The 20,308-nt window shown below is 37.8% G+C and overlaps 1 protein-coding gene across 13 annotated transcripts in view; it reads left to right on the top strand.

Annotated features, from left to right (window-relative positions):
- Positions 1–19,760, top strand: part of mtss1lb (MTSS I-BAR domain containing 2b) — a 262,787-nt gene extending 243,027 nt beyond the window's left edge. For 2 of the 13 annotated variants that reach the window (XM_039763174.1, XM_039763172.1), the window contains 6 exons: positions 2,192–2,408; positions 2,595–2,669; positions 6,817–6,966; positions 11,596–11,772; positions 13,906–14,071; positions 14,767–19,760. In XM_039763174.1, coding sequence (XP_039619108.1) covers positions 2,192–2,408; positions 2,595–2,669; positions 6,817–6,966; positions 11,596–11,772; positions 13,906–14,071; positions 14,767–15,575 — 1,594 coding nt within the window. In that variant the 3' untranslated portion in view covers positions 15,576–19,760. Of the gene's footprint in view, positions 1–2,188; positions 2,409–2,594; positions 2,715–6,816; positions 6,967–11,595; positions 11,773–13,905; positions 14,072–14,766 lie in introns of all 13 variants that reach the window. The other 11 variants (XM_039763173.1, XM_039763171.1, XM_039763178.1 and 8 more) reach the window with 6 other exon arrangements.
- The last annotated feature ends 548 nt before the right edge of the window (positions 19,761–20,308 follow it).

Here is a 20,308-nt window from a genome sequence, read left to right as displayed (position 1 = left end):
ACTGGATAGTCAGGCTGGCAGAAGGGCACCATGCTTGCATATATATGAAAATGGGTAGATGTCATTTTTTTCCAAGGCACCAGAGTGATAGAGTAGCTTTGGGATGCTGTGATGAAGCCAGAAACATTTTTCCAGTGCCAGTGGTCATCAGACAGACCCCATGGAGAAAGTATAAAGAACTGTTTAGGTGAAACAAAGGCAGCTACCCTATAAGCTATCGTAAGCTAGTCCTTTAAGTACAGGTTACTGCTCAGGGTGATAGGCACCTCTGAGAATTTCTAGACTTTCCTGTGACCCTGAATATAACTCAAAGAGCTGACCAAAAATTAAACCCTTTGATGGTGTTTTAAAGATCTGGATCAGTGCTTGGAGGTGAGGTGGGGAAAAAGCTCAATTGGCAGGTAGGTATTGTAGTGACAGGTTTTGAAAGAAGTGCCGAACAAGAGATGTGTTAGAAAAACTGACATTGGGATTAGATTATGATAGTGAAAAAATAGGCAAGCCACCACACTGGAAAGGAAGGGGACAAGGTCCTGTGTTTCACTATGTCCAGTGTAACAGCAGAGCTTTCTTTTCCCCTTGCATTTGAATTGCTGGTTTTTTTTATATTAACTCCTCCCTTGGTTTGTGTTTCTTTTGAATTCTTATGGCACTTTATTTTGAATTCCTAAGACTGCAAGGCGGTGCATATCACTGTGAAAGTGGAAAATGGCCATGCTTTTGTACGTAAGAAAATATGCATTTATGTTTTTGAAATGCAAAGTTTGCCAAAGTTGTGAGCGTCCTCTTCAGAGGTTAATAACATCTGTAAAGAATTGTAGACTAGTTACTTGTAAGCAAGATGGTTGTGTAATGACAAGCATACTGGCCTGCTGTCCAATTTACTTCACTTCAGTTTGGATAAGGCGGAATTATATGAGTCTCTTCTGTCACAACCAGATTTACATGTCTGTCAAAAATTCAAAAAACATTGCAAATAATAATAATTAGCTAATAAAAATGTCATAGAGTGAATGAGGTCTGTAAAAAAACTCTCATCATTTTAATTCATAGTTTCTTTATAATTGACTAATACTACAGTGAAATTCTTAGTTGCATCAAGAGCAATAGACTATTCATGGTAGTAAAGTATTAACTATGGGCAATGAATACAGAATCCTATATTAAATAAATTATCATATGATAATATACAAGAAATACATGGTCAGTTACCAGTATGACTGTTCAGTGGTCTTATGATAAAAACTAAATTTATGTGCAATAAGCCAGGATAGCAGAGGACCTCTTGACTTTTAGTTTTGTGAGCTTTAAACATGTACATCTGGGTGCAATGTACTTTCTGTCATACAAAAACAAAATGATTTGAAGGTATCAGGCTGCTACAGTTTGTTACATTGCTGTGTAACTAAATTCCTTCTTATCACTCTGGCTCAATGGATAGCGCATTGCTGATTACCCAGCTTCATATATTTTCGCTTGTTTCTTGGTCTCAAAAGCCCAGATATGGCGCTTATAGTTATTTAACTGTGAATTAGCAGCATGTGTTTTATTTATGTTGCCTCTAATATGAAACAATTTCTTGCTCTGGTTGAATCATTTTGTGTTACTCAGTATTTGTTTGCTTTGGATTCTGGGTACTAAAGTTAGTGGAAACAGGAGGCTAAGTTCTCGTAGTGCATTGGGCTGCTTGTCTTACATGCTGAGCTCCTAGTTTATGCACTCTGTTTGTCTCATGTCTGGACACTGAGGTCTGTGTCGGCATGTTTCCTGCCTGCTGACGTGTTTACTTGTGGTCACCTTTTCTCAACTTGTCTTTTCCGTACTTTTTTCCCATCCCCTGTCTAACAATCCCACCCCCACTCTCCCACTTCTTTATCCCATTCTGTCCACCTTTCACTAAATATTCACCCTCTATGTTACCTAATGCACCCTCATTTCCTTAAATTGTGTCTACATCTCCCATCTGGTCCCTCAATGATCCTTTTTCACTGACTTGACACGCACATTCATTCTTCTGTTTTTTTCAATCTGCACTCCTGATGGTCCCACAATGCCTACCTGTCTCTTTCCATACACTATCCTCCACATTTTCCTGTGTTCTTATTTCAACTCTGTCCTCTTTACTCTGAAACTGCCTCTGTTCTCCCCAAACCCCAATCTCTCCTCCCCTGCCTCCCCCGACCCCCAGCAGTGTAAACAGCACCCACAGTAGTACGTCTCGTTCATCTGGCGGCTCTCAGACTCACTCACCCAGTTCGTCCTATCGCTACCGCAGCCTGGCCCAGCCCCCTGCCGGTGGAACTCAGCGGCTGAGCAGCGTGTCTTCACATGATTCTGGCTTCATCTCACAGGATGCCGCAGTATATTCCAAACCTCCTTCCCCAATGCCGTCTGACATTACCAGCCAGGTAAGTAAAACCAGAGTAATCTAACTCATTTTATTGATTTATTTATTCTTTTGTATTTGTGCATTTGTACTCTTGTGTATGTGTGTACGAGAATCTGGTAGTGGTGATGGGCTTGTCGTTCCTTGTGTCTGTGCTTTATTACATATTCTGACAAACCTTTTCTTTTCTGCTTACCTGTCTGTGAAGAAGTCGTCGAGTTCAGCATCCTCTGAAGCCTCAGAGACGTGTCAGTCGGTCAGCGAGTGCAGCTCCCCGACCTCGGTTAGTTCAACTTCTACTGCGGGGGCCTGGTCGGGGGGAGAAAAGGTGATTCTTGCTATCCTACTCTCACACTATTTCTCACTCTTTCTCACTCTCTCTATCTCTCTTATCTAGCTCTCTCTTTTAGTCACACACCCATTGCCCACATGTTGCTCCCTTTATTCAGCTAGTCTAGGAATGTAAAGTTTTAGTGAACATAGAATCACTTCAAATTTTGACTTTCAATAATAACTTTCGTTATTTCATAAATGTAACTTATTAAATTCTGAATGTTTGCTCCACGAAAACGTATTGATTTAAAAGATTTCTATATTGGAATTTGAAGAGGTTATATTTGGGACACTAAATACTCAAATATCTAATTCAGGCAAAAAGCAACAAACTAAATAATTGTTTCTGTAGACATAAAGGGCAACTCACACTAGATATGTCTTGGTCAAAAAAAGTTTTAACTGTTCTAAAATTATCCTTCCCTATGAACAAGATATGGACAAGCTCCAAACGCAAGGCTCACCTTTAAAGAAGGTATGCCATGGCATCAAATGATAGTTTACACACAAATGCTAGGCAAAGGGAATTGTGTCTCAACAAGGACAGCAGTGCAAATGGAATCCAAAATGATGTCTTTAATGCACAACAAGTAAAATTTAAACTTCAGAATAATAATGATTTGTAGTCATTCGATAAGCACAATGTAACAGTAACGGCACAACAAAGGCATTGATTTTTTTTCCAGAAACTCGAAATATTTTGTTCAAGTGTGTCATTTATGACAGTAGCAATGATTTATTAATTTCACTCCAGGCTTCCGCAATAAATTCTTGAAAGAAAAATAAAAAGATTAAAGGAATCCTGAGTGCAAATTCTACTAAATCTTTAGCACTGGCACAGGTTAGGAGTGTCTTGTGCTAAAGTTACTTTGTGTGGCTGATGTAATAGATTCTACACAACAATAGCTGCATCTGTAAAAGATAAGAGTCAGTCATTGAATTTGTTCCGACAAAACAACACGTATGCATTGCTGATGCTCAAAGACTAAAATACTGGACCACTCAAAATCCATTTTAAAATTCCAGAAGTTAAAACCGTAAAGATTGTGGTTACTGACTCTTTGAAAAACGTTATTATGTGTTTTGCCAATATCAAAACTAGCAGAATATACTCTATGGTTTTTAAAAATGCCAATAACCAAAGTAGATCACTTCTGAACTGTATTGTATGATGTAAAGAGAATTGTAGGCTTCATAATAAAAAAAGCAAAGCAACTCTTATGTTTTATTAAAACTAAGATACCACTAAAGCTTATTTATTTTTGCACATAGTATTATGATCTTTGCATTTACAAGATGCTACTTTGGCAAAGAAAATACGCTTCATTTATATAATTTTGTTTGAAAAAAAATATTGAACAAAGCCATGCTTTGATAGTGACGATTCAGGAGTTAAGAAAGCTGAATGAACTGCTTGAATGTCAAGGAAATTTAATTCAGCCAAAATAAATGCATTCCTATTGTGCAACAGAAAATGTATTTTAGATTTATATATAAAAAATGCATTCATTTTTCAGAACCCACATTTAATTTTAGTGTTAATGAAGGATCTGTCCTAGCAGCATCAGCTACAGAGCAGGAACCAACAACGTACAGGGCGTCAGTTGATGGCAGGCCATTGTGACATAAACCTCAACAGTGGTTCACACTGATTCAGCCACTATTCAGCTTAACCCACACAGGCAGTATAAGGCAGGGCAGAGATGCAGTTGATCCAGCAGCTTTCTCTCATTTAGTGGGATGCGTATTCAAGGACACTGGTGGAAATGAAGGGGAAACGCATCGAAGACAGAATCACACAAATGTTCACACAAAGAGCTAGGGGAATCTTACCAAGTCATGCACAATAGTTGCAGCAGAAATATTGACAACTTCTAAAATGTATCGGAATGAGCTTTTGTGACTTTAACTAACCAAATGAGCTTGATAGTTGGAATGGTTTCTTCATGTTTGTCAGACCTCTTATGTTCTCACTGACAAAATATGCAGACCCCAGAAAGACAGTGAATGAGCCAAGATTCAAATCCATTGTCCAGGAGCTGTAATTACTGGATTGTTGTTGTTTGACCATAAAGAGATTACCTTTATAATGGAAAGCCCTAACAGATATCTCAAAGGTGTTTATTCTCTTAAATCCCAGTGGCCCTGTCTTGAAATAAGTGGGTTTTGAAAGTGATGAATGTATTTATTATAAGTCATCACACATTCTGAAAAATATCAACATGTTATTTGACAATTTTACAAATGATGTGTTGTGCAATTTGCTAGTCAAAGTAAAGTTGTTCAAAGAATAAATCAGTCCTTTTTATACAATGATTATTTCACAAAGTGCACCATCACAAAGCAAGCAACTGAACTGTAGCATACAGAGAATCACTTATTTTAAAATGCATGACTTCGGTATCCTTAGAGAGTACTTTCTTAAAGCACTTTACAAAATGATGAACAGCTATGAAATCGAATTAGAAGTGCTTCGTAATCGAGCAGAAAGAATAGAATAAATAGAAAAATCTATTTTTCAAACTGTTTGGTCCAGTTCTGGTTTGTAGGCACTAAAGCCTAACCCTAGCAGCATCAGGCACAAAGCAGGAACCAGCCCTAAAGACAGCGGCAGTCTATCACAGAGTTAATTGTATATACAGTAGTTACATTCCTTATTACAAAGTACATCATAAAATGAGCAGCATTACAGAATCAATTTTACATAGCAAATTCAGTCAAAGTCGGTGCCCGTAACATGCTACCTCTGATATCTGCATCTACGAGTTTTTCGATGTCCAATTAAAGTCCACTTGGATTGTTGGCTTCTACCACTCTAGAGACTGCTCCTTTGAAATAGTGCTACTACAGGGAATAATTAAAGAAAAATTCATTACAAAGAGTGTATTCAGTATTATTCGTATACTGTACTTCAAACTTTAATGCAGGAGTGAATATTATACATTTCTGAATTTTCTTTGAATCTTATGCAATATTTCATATAAAATAAATAAACATGCACTATAATCATTCTCAGAACAGCTCAATCCAGTCTAATAATCAAGGAAATATTTACATAAAGGAAGTAATCCTGTTTCTTTCTTTATTGACAGTGATGTTTATGATCTCACTCACCCCTTCTATCCATTCAGGGTTCTTACACACTTGCTCACTCTCTTCTTTCCTCTTTCACCTTGTCTTTTTGTGTGGGTGGGTATTGCACATGTTTCCAAGGAGAATCTCAACTAAGCCTCTGTGTGTGGTAGTTTGGGATACAGTATGTTGCATAAATTTGTATTGCTTTGCATTTGCAGTGGTCTGTATATTTCTGAGGTGTGTATATTGCATATGCTAGACCTTATGTAGATTTTTAAAGTGAACTTGCACGGCAAGGATTCCTTGCTTTCATACCTCTTCTGGGTATAAAATGCTTCAGTTCTGATGGTGTGCATGGAGCCACCATGTGTTTCTGTTCATTCAGATAAAACCTTGTCACTGTTTATCATTGTCACTTAGACAAAGTATGCAAAATTGTAGCTTTCCACAAAAAATAGAATTAAGAATGTATAGTAAGCTTGGCTAGTGCTTTCTTACATGCAGAACTGTCTCAGAAGATGGCTGATTTGGAATGTACAGTATCTATGGGGTACCAATGACCACTTTAAACCAGAACTAGACTGTAGATTTTCTGCTGTAATATTTCTAGAAATTTTGTCTGTGTTTCCTCTTTCAAAATAGACTTTAATAATAATAATTCTTTGTATTTATATAGCGCTTTTCTCACTACTCAAAGTGCTCAACAGTTGCAGGTTAGGGGCCTTGCTCAAGGGCCCAACAGAGCAGAGTCCCTTTTGGCATTTATCGGGGTTGACTCCATTAAATTCATTAAATAAATGTTGAGTTTTCCAGGTCAGAAAAGCTTTCTGTCATATTTTAAAGCTTGGGTCACTTAAAAAAAAAGGGCTCTGAAGACTGTGGTTGAGATCAGTGGATGATCTAAATTAGCTAAGACTGAGAAGATCCCACCCCTCTGCCCCCCTTGCTCCAGTATGGGTTTCACTTGTAGGGATTGCTCAAGGTCATGCCTGCTCTCATTAATTTGTCTTTCCATTCTGCAGTGTGGCTCTTCCTTCGCTACCTTCCGCCCTGTTCTGTCTTTCACTGGCTCCATCAGGCCTCTCTCTGTCATTCTTCCTGCGTCCCCATCCCATAACCATCCCCTCGGAACTGACATTTACACACCTTCATCCAGGGTTCCTTGCTGGAAGGTTTGTTTTCATTTGCACATTTTAATTTGCATTGCTTTTTTGTGTTCAGTGTTCAGTTTGCTGTATTTCTTTGCACTAACTCTTGTTTAATTTTAATTTGCTTTGTTTTGCTTTTAGTTTTGTTGATTTCTCTCATTGATCCATTCATTTGCTTCTTTGCCTTGGTTTCTTTTACAGGCAGTGACTGTTAACTTGACCTAAGCCAAATTGCACTGACTTGACTATGTAATGCAAGCTATTAATATCACACACCTTCTCCTGTGAAAACTGTCACAGCAGTCATTTGCAGCAATAATTAAAAACGCATTATTAAAATCAACAATTATTATTGACTGAAGGGTCCAAGTTTAGACAATTAGTGGGAAAAGGTTTTGAAAAACTATGAGGGTTAGTCAAAAGGTAAAGGCAATTTAAAAATTATGCCGTAACCACAACAGAGAGAAGCTGACACAATACAACACATTCCCAATGGCTTCTGGGTAGGTCAAACATGTGCAGTGCTCTGCCATTAGTCTCGTTGAAGCCAAGGTCAGATGAACATGGATGCTCCTCTGCATGATTGCACCAATGTTGAACAACACACTGTAGTGAGATTTCTTTGGGCAAAGGGAATAAAACCTGCTGAAATTCACCAAAGTTGACTCAGTACAAAAGTGAAAAATGCATGACTCATCGAAAAATTTATGAGTGGGTGGAAATGTTTGAAACAGAAAGAACAAGTGTATCTGATGAAGCACAATCTGGTTCACCATCAACATCTCTCTCACGTCGAGATGGTCGATGCCTTCATTAGAGAAAACTGACAGATTATGTTGTCCACTACTACTACACATTTAGATATTAGCCATAATTCTGTACATGCTGACTTAGAGTACCATAACGTTTGCACAAGATGGGTACCCAAACAGCTTAATGATCTGCAAAAGCCAACACCATTTGGTGAATTTCAGCAAGCTTCACTCCCGCTGCACAAAGAAATCTCACTATGGTGCGTTGTTCAACAATGGTGCAATCTTGCGGTGGAGTGTCCAAGTTCGTTTGATCTTGGCTTCGACTAAACGAATGGCAGAGTGCTGCACTATATGTGTTTGAACTACCCAAAAGCCACTATAAATATCTTGAATCGCGTCAGATATTATCCTTTGCAGTTGTCTCATAATGTTCAAATTGCCTTTACTTTATGATTTATCCTTGTATATTTATCAGGACATAGTTTAAACTCTCTAGTTCATCTAGAGATGTTTCTTTAGTTGTCAGCTTATAGTGGATGGTGTTAGCCATTTTGGTTTGATCCTAAGAAGTGACTTACTGTCTACACAAAGAGTTTCCATCTGACTTTTCATGTAGCCAGACATGAACTGACACTGATAGAGAATGCTGTATAAAGCCACCACCTTATTTGAATTAATAGGAATGAATCAAGTGCTCAAATATATGTTTATATGCTTCTCATATAAAGAAAACAGAACAAAATTGAACATTTTAAGAATTTTAGCAAAGTAACACACTTTATTCATAACTCTATCAGACAGCCAGCTTAGTAACTTTTATGCTGTCTTTTTTAACTTTTAAGATTCTGTATTTCCATGCAAGCCACAGTAGTAAGAGCTACCGTGTCATGTGCTTCAGGTTATTGAACATAATAAATAGTTGGTGACCTTGGATACATTCAGAAAGAATACAAAATTAGCCTAATTAAAGTTTTGATTTCTATAATGGCATTCCATACAGAGAAACGTCCATTTATTATCGAACCTGCATAACCAGTGGGACCTGTTTAAAGATTGCAGTCAATCTAACAGGTTTGTCTTTAGGATCTGGGAGGAAACCCAGAGAAGTTAGGGAAGAGCATGCACAGACATGGGGAGAACAACCAACCTCCAGACAGGCAGTGCGCTATTAAGAACTGTGCAGATAAACAGTAGAAGATTCACTAAGACAGGAGGATTAACGTAAATCAGTGAATAAGTATATCCTATAGTCAGGTCATCATTCATTCATTTTCTGAATTTATTTCTGCCAGTATGGGATCACCAAGGGCTTAATTCTATCTAGACTTCATCAAGTGCAGTCCTGCACAGGCTGCCTGTCCATCAGAAGGTATGAATGTGCACACAAAAATGGTCCTTGTCTAACTTGCTCACACAGAACCTTAGCCATCAGTCTGCCAAGCAAGCAGTGCGGAAATAAGGTCTGCTCAGACTGATCGATCGCAGGACTTTACACCAGATACTCCACATGTCCCAGGGCCTGTCTCACACAGATTGAATGTGGACACCCACAATTTAATGAATGGGAAGAAATACAGAATTCAGAAACATCTGAGGTACATTCCCCTGTATGTTAGGAATACATCAGTGCTCCTTACAAATAGTTTCAATTAGGGAAAAATTGAACTGATTCATCTTGGTTAGACAGTCAGTTGTATAATTCCAAATAAGGGTGGGCTGCACATGCTGGTATTAAGAATGTGAAAACTGAGAAAAGTTATTCAAACCAGCATAGCTGATTAACCCCTAGCCATTTAAATTTTGCAATACAATATCAAATTGAGATTTTTAGGTTCTCCGCTGCTACATTGAGGTATTCTTCCTCTTATTTGTAGCTCTTCCTGTGAAACAAAAATTTTTCAAGCTGCTGTCAAATTTGTTCATAATTGTGTTTCCTGTCTTTCTGTTGAAGAGCTTCTCCCATGTCGCCTCCTAATCTGCATGTTCTCAATCTAAGAAGAATCCTGTCCCAGATTTTACCTCAAAACTCATATCGCAATATCCTTAATCAGTCTATTTAGTGCTTTTCTGGATTTTGTTAAATGGAGACCAGAACTGCACACAGTATTCTAGAGGAAACCTGACAAGTGTGTTTTACTTTGTAAGAATAACATCACTCAACATCATAGCGCTATGTAACTGAGCCTTATTAGTCACTTCTATACGCTGTATAGATATGGACAATGATGAGCTCACCATGCCTGTTCATCAAGTTATACCCCCCATTTTGTAATTATCTATAATATTTTCATGGCATATATGTAAACTGTTATAATGTAAAGATAAATAATAAAGAGAAAAAAAAACTTTAAGCAGACTTAAAAATTAAAACATTTAAGATGAGCTGCTTCTGTTTATCGTGATAATTTTGAGTGTGCATTCTTTAGCATTCTTGATTGCAGGAACATAAATTATTAAATATTTTTTATTTTACAAACAGTCCAGCATGGTATGGAGGAATATTTTTGACAAAATTAAATAAATACTCAAGTCAATAAAAGTATTGTGAAAAGTGACAATAAATAAAGAAAAAAAGCTTCAAATGTGAGCATAAATAAATAAATGTGTCACAGAATGTTTTTTGTTGCTTATTTATTTATTTTGTCTGTAACATTCCCATAAACGGGTTCTAAAAAGTTCTGTTTTTTGATTGGTGAATCGTCTGCAGAGTGGACGCATGTACTTGGCTTGACTTGTGAATGCTGTTTCTCATGCACTTGGTCAAAGTTGTTACTGTGCACGTCCATTACAAGTGCAAGAAAAAGTGGCCCAGAATTACTGTGCAAAGCAGCTACTTTAATTCTATAAACTCCAAACTCATCATTAGGAGCGTGCATCTGGAATGTCTGTGTTTGATGGCTGGTTTAAGTCCAGTATACTGACGATTCACCAATTAGAACACAGCATCCACTAGAGCCCGCCCTCTCATCTCTGACGAGTGAAAGTGACAGATTTAAATTTTAAGCCTTATTTCATGTTGTGTTTGGAGGAATGTGATGGACAAAATTGAATAAATGAATAAGCAACAAAAAAAAAGAAACATTTTGTGACACATTTATTTAGTCTCACATTTCATGTTAGTTTTCTTTATTTATTGTCAGTTTTCCTTTATTTATTTGAAGATTAAAGGGATACTAATCTGTTGAAACATTTTTTGAAATACCACTTTTCTGGTAAGCACTGAATCATAGAAAAAAATGTATTGCTGACATAATTTTGTTGCTTGTGCATTATAATGCAATGGTGGATACGTTATATATAATATGTGAATAAAGGAGGTTTTCTCATAAATTGGCTTTTTGCAAATGGTTCAGCTTATGAGACATCCTTCAGGCTATAGCCATTTTTCTGTCTCCTCAATTGGAATTTTGGGATGATTCAACACTAAATAGTATAACTCAGCTATCTAATGTTTTGTGTAATTTTTTCCATTAATTGGTTTTAAAGATGTTAGAAAATGAATTCAGACAATCCAATGCATGCAGAAATTTACTGTTCATTTTTTTATTTTTACCTTAAAACTTTATAATTAGATTTTACTGGATTTGCTGTATACGTAAAACACCATAGCATTAGATGCACATGAATCATCAGTGTTACTGACTAGACTTAGGGTCATTTGTACTCTTATTTTTGGTGTTTTATAAACCCGTAACAGACCAATTCATCCTTAATTTTGTATGGATATAGCGTAATAATCAAAACATCAGAATGTTTGATTAGAAAACAGTACAAGCATTTTCAGTGAACAAATAGAGATAAATTATATTGCTTTGCAACCTGTTGGTTTCTAACTATGTTCCCTGGTTAACAGAGTTGCTATTTTCCATTGTTTGTGAGCAATAATCCACTTTTCCAGGACTGGTCCAAGCCTGGTCCCTATGACCAGCCAGTAGTCAACACACTGCAGCGAAAGAAGGAGCCTGTGGACCGTCTACGAGATCCTGAAACAACTCCTCCCCAGCCTGGATATGCTGCATTACATCCAGAAGACTCGCAGCGACCCCGAATGACTCCAGCCACCATTGCTGCAAAGGTAAAGTGGCCTGCTATCATACATGATAGAAAAACAATTGAAAAAGCTCTTCCAGGTACTAAAATGCAAATATATTATTTAATTATAACTAATAAATCCTAAATGCAAATGATTTATTTAATTATTAGTAATGAATCCTGTTTTAAGTTTTTTATATCATAATACTTGTAATGCTGAATTTATTAAATATCATTAATCAGAAATTATTTTCAGCCAATTTAATATAACTTGCCTACAGAATATGTGCAATGATGCTTAATTTTCATTTACTGTAGCCCACTCCTTCCAAGTTATTTTCATTTTCTTGGGAAGGTTTTACAAGTGGTTGGCACAGTAACACCATGGCTTACACTGACATGGTAATGCATTTGTTAGTGGTGCTGCCTCAGAGGTCCAGTGGCCTACATTCAGCTTCTGGCCTGGTCAATGTCTGTATGAGATTTTCATGTTTTTCTCACGTTCACATGGGTTTTCAGATAGTTCGGTCATCAATCACACACCAATGATGTGCAAGTTGTGGTAATTGGGAGAATGTGAATGAATGTGTCCTGCAATGGACTGGTACCATGTCCTTGGTTGGTTCTTACCTTACTTCAAACACTGTGTCAGGCCCCAGCATCTTCTAACCTTCTAATGGATGAAGTGAGTATAGAAAATACAAGAATGGATGATGCATACAGAATTTAATGGAATATTTAATTATCCATTTAAATGACATGTTTAGGTAACATTCGAATATTAGGTATTTGTAGTATGTTTTGTTCATTAATCTAGAGCAATTTTCAGTTACAGTGAACACGTACCTGATAATAAATAATAATAATAATTTATATAGAGCTTTTCTCACTACTCAAAGCACTTTACATAGTGAATGGAGAGCCACTTCAACCACCACTAATGTACAGCATCCATATGAATAATGTGATGGCAGCCAATTTGGCACTAGTACACTTACCACACTTTAGCTATGAAGTGGTGAAGGGGTAAGAGATAGTTAGTCAATCGGAGACTGAGGATGATTAAGGAGACAGAATGACTATTCTGTGGTGGACAATTTACCCTGGACATCAGGATAAACCCTACTCTTTACAAAGGATGCCCAGGAAACTTTAATGACCGGAGGGAGTCAGATCCTTAGTTTTACATTTCATCTGAAGGATGGCATCATGTTTATAGCACAGTGTCCCCATCACTGCTTTGGTACATTGGGGTTCACTTTCAGACCACAGGGTTCAGACCACCTCCCTGTTGGCCTCATCAGCACCTCTTCCAGCAGCAACCCAAGCTTTTCCTGGTTGGTCCCACATCCAAGACTGCTTAGCTGCAGGTGGATGACTTCTTCTGAAGTGGCTGCTGGAAAGGCAAGACAAGTAAAATATGCCTAGACAAGGATCACCTGCAGACCCCTAGTATTGCAAAATAAGAAATATGCCAGTAGCTGGGATCTTGGACCTTAAAGCTGCCTTTGATTCACTGTGACCCTGAGCAAGTCTATGCTCCAGTAATAAATAAATGTGTTAAAGTTTGGTCAGATATGTCCTGATCTTGATAGTTGTCTTGTGCTTACCTGTCTGTAAGATATCCAGAACAGCAATAAAAATGATCATAACTATAATTCCAATCATGTGCTCCATACTCTTACACAGTAGTCTGTGATTTATTCTAAATTGTATTAATGTATATCCTTTTACATTATTAGGTAGAGGGTGTAATTAGGTGGCTTAAGAGGTGGAAGCCACAAACTAGGAGGTTGAAATATTACTTCTTGCTTTGCCACTTAACCTTCCTGCTTTATAGTGTTTGGCTGAAGGAACATAAATTAGCCATTAATTTATCCAGCAACTTTCTAACCCTCCTATCAAGTTAAGGTTGCAGGCCGTCATTGTCCTTCCTGGCAGCATTGGGTCAAAGAAGAAGTCAACAAAATTTACAGAGACACAACAACACTGAGATGTCCTGGAGTCTTGTCCAGAGTTATATTCATCTTAAGTGCTTTGATGGCATTCAGTCCAATACAAGTAAAAAATCAGTATAGGATGACCGTTAAAGGTGCTATATAAAGTACAATCTTTAGGTGACTGATCTGAAGTTACAGATTATAATTTTATCATTTTCTTGTCATGTGTTTTCCAGCATGGTGAAGAGATTTCGCCAGCAGCCAGTGATCTTGCAATGGTTCTTACACGTGGGCTGAGCATGGAACACCAGAAAAGCAGTCGCGACTCCTTGCAATACTCTAGTGGCTACAGCACCCAGACTACAACACCATCCTGCTCGGAGGATACTATTCCATCTCAAGGTAATTAGAATAGTGATATAGTGCTGGAGAGGTTACAGCCAAAAGTTTAAAATATTAATCATGTATGCTTAACAGTTCAGTTTTTTTTTTTATGTGACACGTATATGCAAACAGCATCACTGAAGATCTCATCATTAGAGGCACTTTTCACAGGAAGTACAATGTGGGAAGTCCTAGCAAATGAAGAATTTGTGTACGCGATGGAAAAGTGTTACTTTTTGTTCTTTATAAATGAACTGCTTAGCATATTTCAGTATGATATGCTGTATAGAGCAAAGCACATGACAAGTGCATTTAATTTTAATATCTGGTTGTGCTGTGAAGTGCTGTACCAGTACTACTGAAGTTAAAATTCTTCCTTTCAAAAACCTGCAGCATATCTTACAAGATTCTGAAACAACTAACTCTCCATAGAATGTAACAAAACTTACAAGAGATCACATTTTCACCAGCTTTATGTTTGTTTTTGATCCAATTATAACTATGAAAGTTCAGATTATTGAATTAATTCTTTAAGATTCAGAAGCAGGGCCTAAAGGCATGTCTTAAATAAAAGATGAGGGTTTATATTTCAGAGGCTTCTTTGCAGATAGAAGAAGAGGTACAAATAAACGTAAAGAAAGAGGTTCCTCTGCAGAGCCTTTCAGTCCTGTTCTTTGTGCTTGTGCTGACATTGTGTTTCCCTCTGTCTGCAGTGTCAGATTATGACTGCTACTCAGTGAATGGGGAAGTAGAGGGGGACGTTCAAAGTGAGTTTGACAAGTCCTCCACCATCCCACGCAATAGCAACATTGCGCAGAACTACCGACGTATGATTCAAACCAAGAGGCCAGCCAGCACTGCCGGCCTGCCCAGTGGAGCAGCAGCACAAGTTGGTCAGCCAGGAGCAGGAGGGGGAGGGGGGACCCCAGGCGTGGCTACCATCCGCCGCACCCCTTCTACCAAACCTTCAGTGCGGCGTACTTTGTCAAATGCTGGGCCCATACCCATTCGGCCACCAATAGTGCCTGTGAAAACTCCAACTGTGCCCGATTCACCAGGCTACACAGGCCCTCCAGCAAGAGTTGGGAGCGAGGAGTGCGTCTTCTACTCAGATGATACCTCTCCGAATGCTCTGGATTATGCCAAGGCTTCTCCGAAACGCCTCAGTTTGCCCAATACAGCCTGGGGTTCTAGTGCTGGTTTGGAAATGAGTGTGTATGCACAGCCACCACCACCTCTCCACATGGCCTCTGAAGAAGACCAGGCACTTGCAGCCAACCGCCACAGCCTAGTAGAGAAGATTGGTGAGCTGGTGGCCAGTGCTCAAGCTCTTGGGGATGGCCAGTTTCCTTTCCCAACACTCCCTGGAGAGGAGCACAGTGAAGACCCACTTATTCCACCTCCCGGGCCAATCCCATCGCAAGAACCTGTCCCCGGTGGGGACATGCTCGTGGCAATTCGCCGAGGTGTGCGGCTGAGGAAGACACTCACCAATGACAGGTCTGCCCCGCGGATTTTGTGATAAACTGTGGCCATCACTCAATTTACACTTCAGACTCTTTAGAGAACATAAGTAAATAAATGAAAATGAATAAATAAATAAATGAAAAAAAAGGCTTGGGCCGCTATCTTTTAGCGTGTATGGACGCATGTTTCTCAAGTTCTGATTAATCCAACACCAGATGTTTGGACTTTTTAGCGAAGCACTGAGCTCCTGTGGGACCCTGTTTTATATATCAACCACTCCAAACCACTTCACTGACGCAACCCACCTTCAGCGCATTTAGCCGGCTGCCAAGGAATAAAATGACGGAGGAGGATGTGAGCTGATGGACCTGGCTCACTCAAAAGCATTGCCATACTTGCCTTGACAACAAAGTTTCTTTCTAGCATTTTGGACATCTCAATCCAATGACTTCATTTCATGGCGGCGCTTTCTCTTTTCCCTTTGTCTCTCTGTCTGTCTCGCTGTGCATCTGCCTGTCCAGCTGGTTGGTTTAAGAGTGTGGAATATATTTGCCTGTGCTGTTAATATAACATTTGGCTTTACTTATTTATTACATAGCTTTAATTTAAACACACACCCCAAACGTCAACAAATTATGGTATAAATTAATTTATGTCATGTTATCATAGGTGCATTACACCATTTTAATAGTAAAATGAATGCCATTAACAAAAACAGAATTTCAAAAATCAATTTGTTTGTTTTTTTAGTTGCAGGTAATTTAAAATTATGCACTCTCAGGTTGTTTTTAATCATCCTAAATTTTAAGTGCAATAAAGTACTCTTCAGACAACATACAGTATTGACTGACCACTTACTCACCATTTATGGTAAAAACATAAAAGGTCAATGCTGCAATGACAAAGTTCAGCAGAAAAATGTTAAACACTGCCCAGCTTAAAGATAAATTGCTTTGAGTGTTTTGCCATCTTCCTTGTGTTGTTTCCAACTATTCAGACTGAAGTCTTTAACTGTCCCTCAAGAGAAAATGCTTCATCTTGGATTGTTATTCATCTAGTAACCACTAGGTGGTAGCATAGTCTTAAATTGTCGATGGCTGCCACAGTAACATGTAGTGCAAATAATTTGGAGAATATTTTCAAAAAATCATATTGTATTTTGAGTGTTTTGAGCCCAGCACGTTATGCACATTTTTACATGTTATACAGATGTAGGCATATTCTTGAAAAAGTAACTTATGGAACTGAAATCAGAAGTGACATGGGAATGAGACCCATCCATTTTCAGCTTCCGTTTGTTCTTGATAAGGTTTGCATTGCGATTGGAAGGGTGATATTGTTGTTATCGCATGAGGGGGATAAGAAGAAAACATTAAAAGGGTGAAGTTTTAAAAGAAGGCTATGAAATGTAGATAGGGAATAGGGTAAGGTATGAGAAAGAAAAGGACATGGACTACATTTCATTTGGAATTGTGAATAGTCTGGCTGGAAAAAATAGAAGAGGCTACCTGTCAGTACCACACTTGCAGAATTCTACTGTATTTTATTTGTGACACCATTTTTTTAAATTTAACATTTCCATTTTTAATTTTAAGAAAAATAATTGGTACTTGGCAAAACATAGTAAATTAAAAAATTCATAGTCAGGGGGAGCCTCAATAGTAAAAATGTCCTCAGAAATGAAAAAGTTTAAAGAAGATCTGCTATTGAACAGTACAGTATATTTAAATTTTAAATACGGGTTTCACTGGTGGTTAGTCAGTGCCAAAGTAAATTGCAAAAATTGAAATATTTATGGGAAAATAGTGTGATTAGTTTGGAAAACAAACTTATAGTTGAGGGATTTGTTTAAGGAATGTGTGTCCAGATATTCATACACTTTAAGAGAAGTGACCAGACGTTGGCCCCAGGTTTGAATATTCCAGATTGGTTGTGGTGGTAAAGGTGACTGCGCTTTATCTAAATTCCACCCTGACCCAGGTAGCTCAGCTGTCTACTCTTCAGGAATGGTTGCTGCTATGATCTGTAGAAGTGCAATATTGTTTTTTGTCATTTTCAACACAGTTCAAATCCTAGTAGTTTACTAGACCAAGCAGACAAGACTTTAGTCCTGAGTGTGAGCAGTTACTGTAAGTGCCTTTGTCAGTGTCTGAAGACCAGGAGCTTGATCAGTAGTTTATTTGCTTATCCTTTCCATATACAGTATGATCGTAATGAGATGGTAATTATATTATTCAGCATGTCCTGATGTTAATAACTTTTTAGGACTGTATATTAAAAATCAAACCATGACTAGAGTTTCTGGCCATATTGGCTTTAATTAATGTTTTGGGGTACCAGAATGATCTTTGAAAGAAAGCAGAAGGAAGGAAAGAAGCTCAGGGAAAATGGAAATGGAGACCAAAATTACAAGAAATATTGTTTTTATGCACCCCAGCCGAAGTAACTCAAATAGAGTGATGCCAAATTTTTTACTGAAGCACTTTTTATTCATTTGTCGTCGATAAAAATTAGTTGTTAACTCATAGATCAGTGACTGTTTTAGCAGTCTTCTGTCTGCCAGCTGGCACGAGAGGTTGACAGAAGGCAGAAGGTGGAAGATGTCTAGAAACAGCGACCTTTTTTAGTGAATAATTACTGCCCACCCTAAGAGGTGATGGGTGGGACTCGTCATCTCGATTACGTGGTAGAGTACGTGGAAAACCTTGGAAAACTGCATTTCCAATTGCCAAATCAAAAAAAGAAAGACAGCAAACAGCTGCATATAAATCAGGCATTGTGAGCCATTCTAATCAAATAAGATGGATACTTTTTGTTGATGTGTCCTACAAAAAGTCATTTTACTAAAGCAATAGGAAAATCATTCAATACAACAAATTATTATGAGGCAATAGATTTTAAAGCTCACACTAAGGTATGTATTTATATGATATGAAATTTGACTTAGAAAAATGTAGAAATTTGTATGTGTGTATATATGGTTCATGTATATATGTAAATATAATTTATGTCCAATATGTATTATGTACACTGTAAACTAATCATAAAATAATATGTGAAGGAGGGAATAAGTGTGCTGTTTCGATTTATCAGTCAGTCCAGTTCTGTTCTAAGAGTTGAGAGAAATGAAAGTAGAAATTTGGGGCTCTCCATGGCAGATATTTGTCTTTTAGGGTTGGGTGACATGCAGTCAAGAGATTCAAGAGTCTGCAGGGATTCCGTCTGCCAAGGTCAGTCAATCTAGAGCAAGTGCTAGATGGGTTGGGCATGGGCTAGAACAGCACTGAGGGGCCTGCCCCTGCTAGAGCACCTCCCAGTCGACGTGAACAGGGTTTTCGTTGGCAATTTGTAAATCGTAACTGGTAGTGGGTATTAACCATTTTGGTTAACCCTCAAGAATTCAGCATGACAACAGAGACATGAAGTGAAACAAACTAGAACCACTTGGAGGCAAGGCCAAAAAAGGCGAAGAGATTCTAAAGAAGTCCTGCCTGTGTATGTAATCATATGTAATACCTCCATGCAACACAAGGAAAATGGAAGAAGACCTTTTGCTATTTGAGTTATCTTCATGGCTTGGGTAAATCATTGACAGCCGCATTAATACTAAATGTAGACAGATGGCATGTATCCTCTCACACTTTTATTACTGGTAAACCATAATAGAACAGACAAGTCATTAACTCTGTGCTCTGCTCTATTCAGATGCTCACAATGTTCTTAAATGGCAGGATGCAGACGTTAGTAGACAACCTTAGGTGAATCTGTTCAAAATGATGAGGGGGGAATGCGAACATTGGGAGTGCTGGAAGACAACCTGTTGTAAAATTTCTGTGATGGTGGCACTGGCTGAACCTCCCCCCACCACCAGCTGTTGGCAGAATCTCATCAGTAGTTTTAACGTAAAGCACAGGTCATAACCTTGTATATAAAGGAAATGAACACTAATTGTATAAGTCGCATTGCAGCAGTGTTTGACACTAATATTGTCTAGAAATAATGGCAAAAGTCAAGTTTGATGGAGGCTCTCAACAGTGTGTTTTAGCTGAAGTCTGATCATTACTACAGTAAGATATTTCCATGTTTATTTTTCCTCATTCGATATTTGTTAAAGAGGCCATTTTTGGAGAAACAGTTCAAGGGAACACTGATGCAGAGGTTCTGTAATAAAGAAAAAGATTCATTTACTAAGTTCTTTTTTTAATCTGACATAGTTTGGTTTCTTTCTTTATTTTGTTTAATGTTTATATGCCTATATATATATATATATATATATATATATATATATATATATATATATACAGTATATATACATGAGTCATGACCAAATATAAGGCAATACTTAGTACAATCGTCTCAATTTCATTCAAACTTAGAATTGAGTGCTGCTCAGAGAAGGAAAGCTCTGTGAATTTCTTCCTTGATGGAAAAACGAAAAGCCTGATAATATGTTTGTTTATTTGTTAACTCATTTTCAGAACTAATTAAGAACTCCAAACTCTGTGTTTTCATGATATTCATCTGCATTTCTCTCTACATTTGAACATTAAATCAACCAACATTGACACAGCTGCTGACAACAGAGAATGTCACCAAAGCTAAAAATATGCTATAAGAAATTTTTGTAATGGATTTTTTTGAAAGGGTCTCCATTTTAAATTAATATTTAGTTTTAATTTAAAAATACCCATAGTATTATTAATTATTTTGTCTGGAAGTAAAAAATCCCCTAAATAACCCTAACCCATATTTGTGCGATAGCATGCTGTGCTTCCCAAGTGGCAGCCA

Source organism: Polypterus senegalus, chromosome 9, assembly GCF_016835505.1.
Source record: "Polypterus senegalus isolate Bchr_013 chromosome 9, ASM1683550v1, whole genome shotgun sequence".
In the NCBI taxonomy this organism is placed as follows: Eukaryota; Metazoa; Chordata; class Cladistia; order Polypteriformes; family Polypteridae; genus Polypterus; species Polypterus senegalus.
The sequence above is the reverse complement of the archived record's forward strand: the minus strand, read 5'-3'. Positions and strand labels throughout refer to the sequence as shown.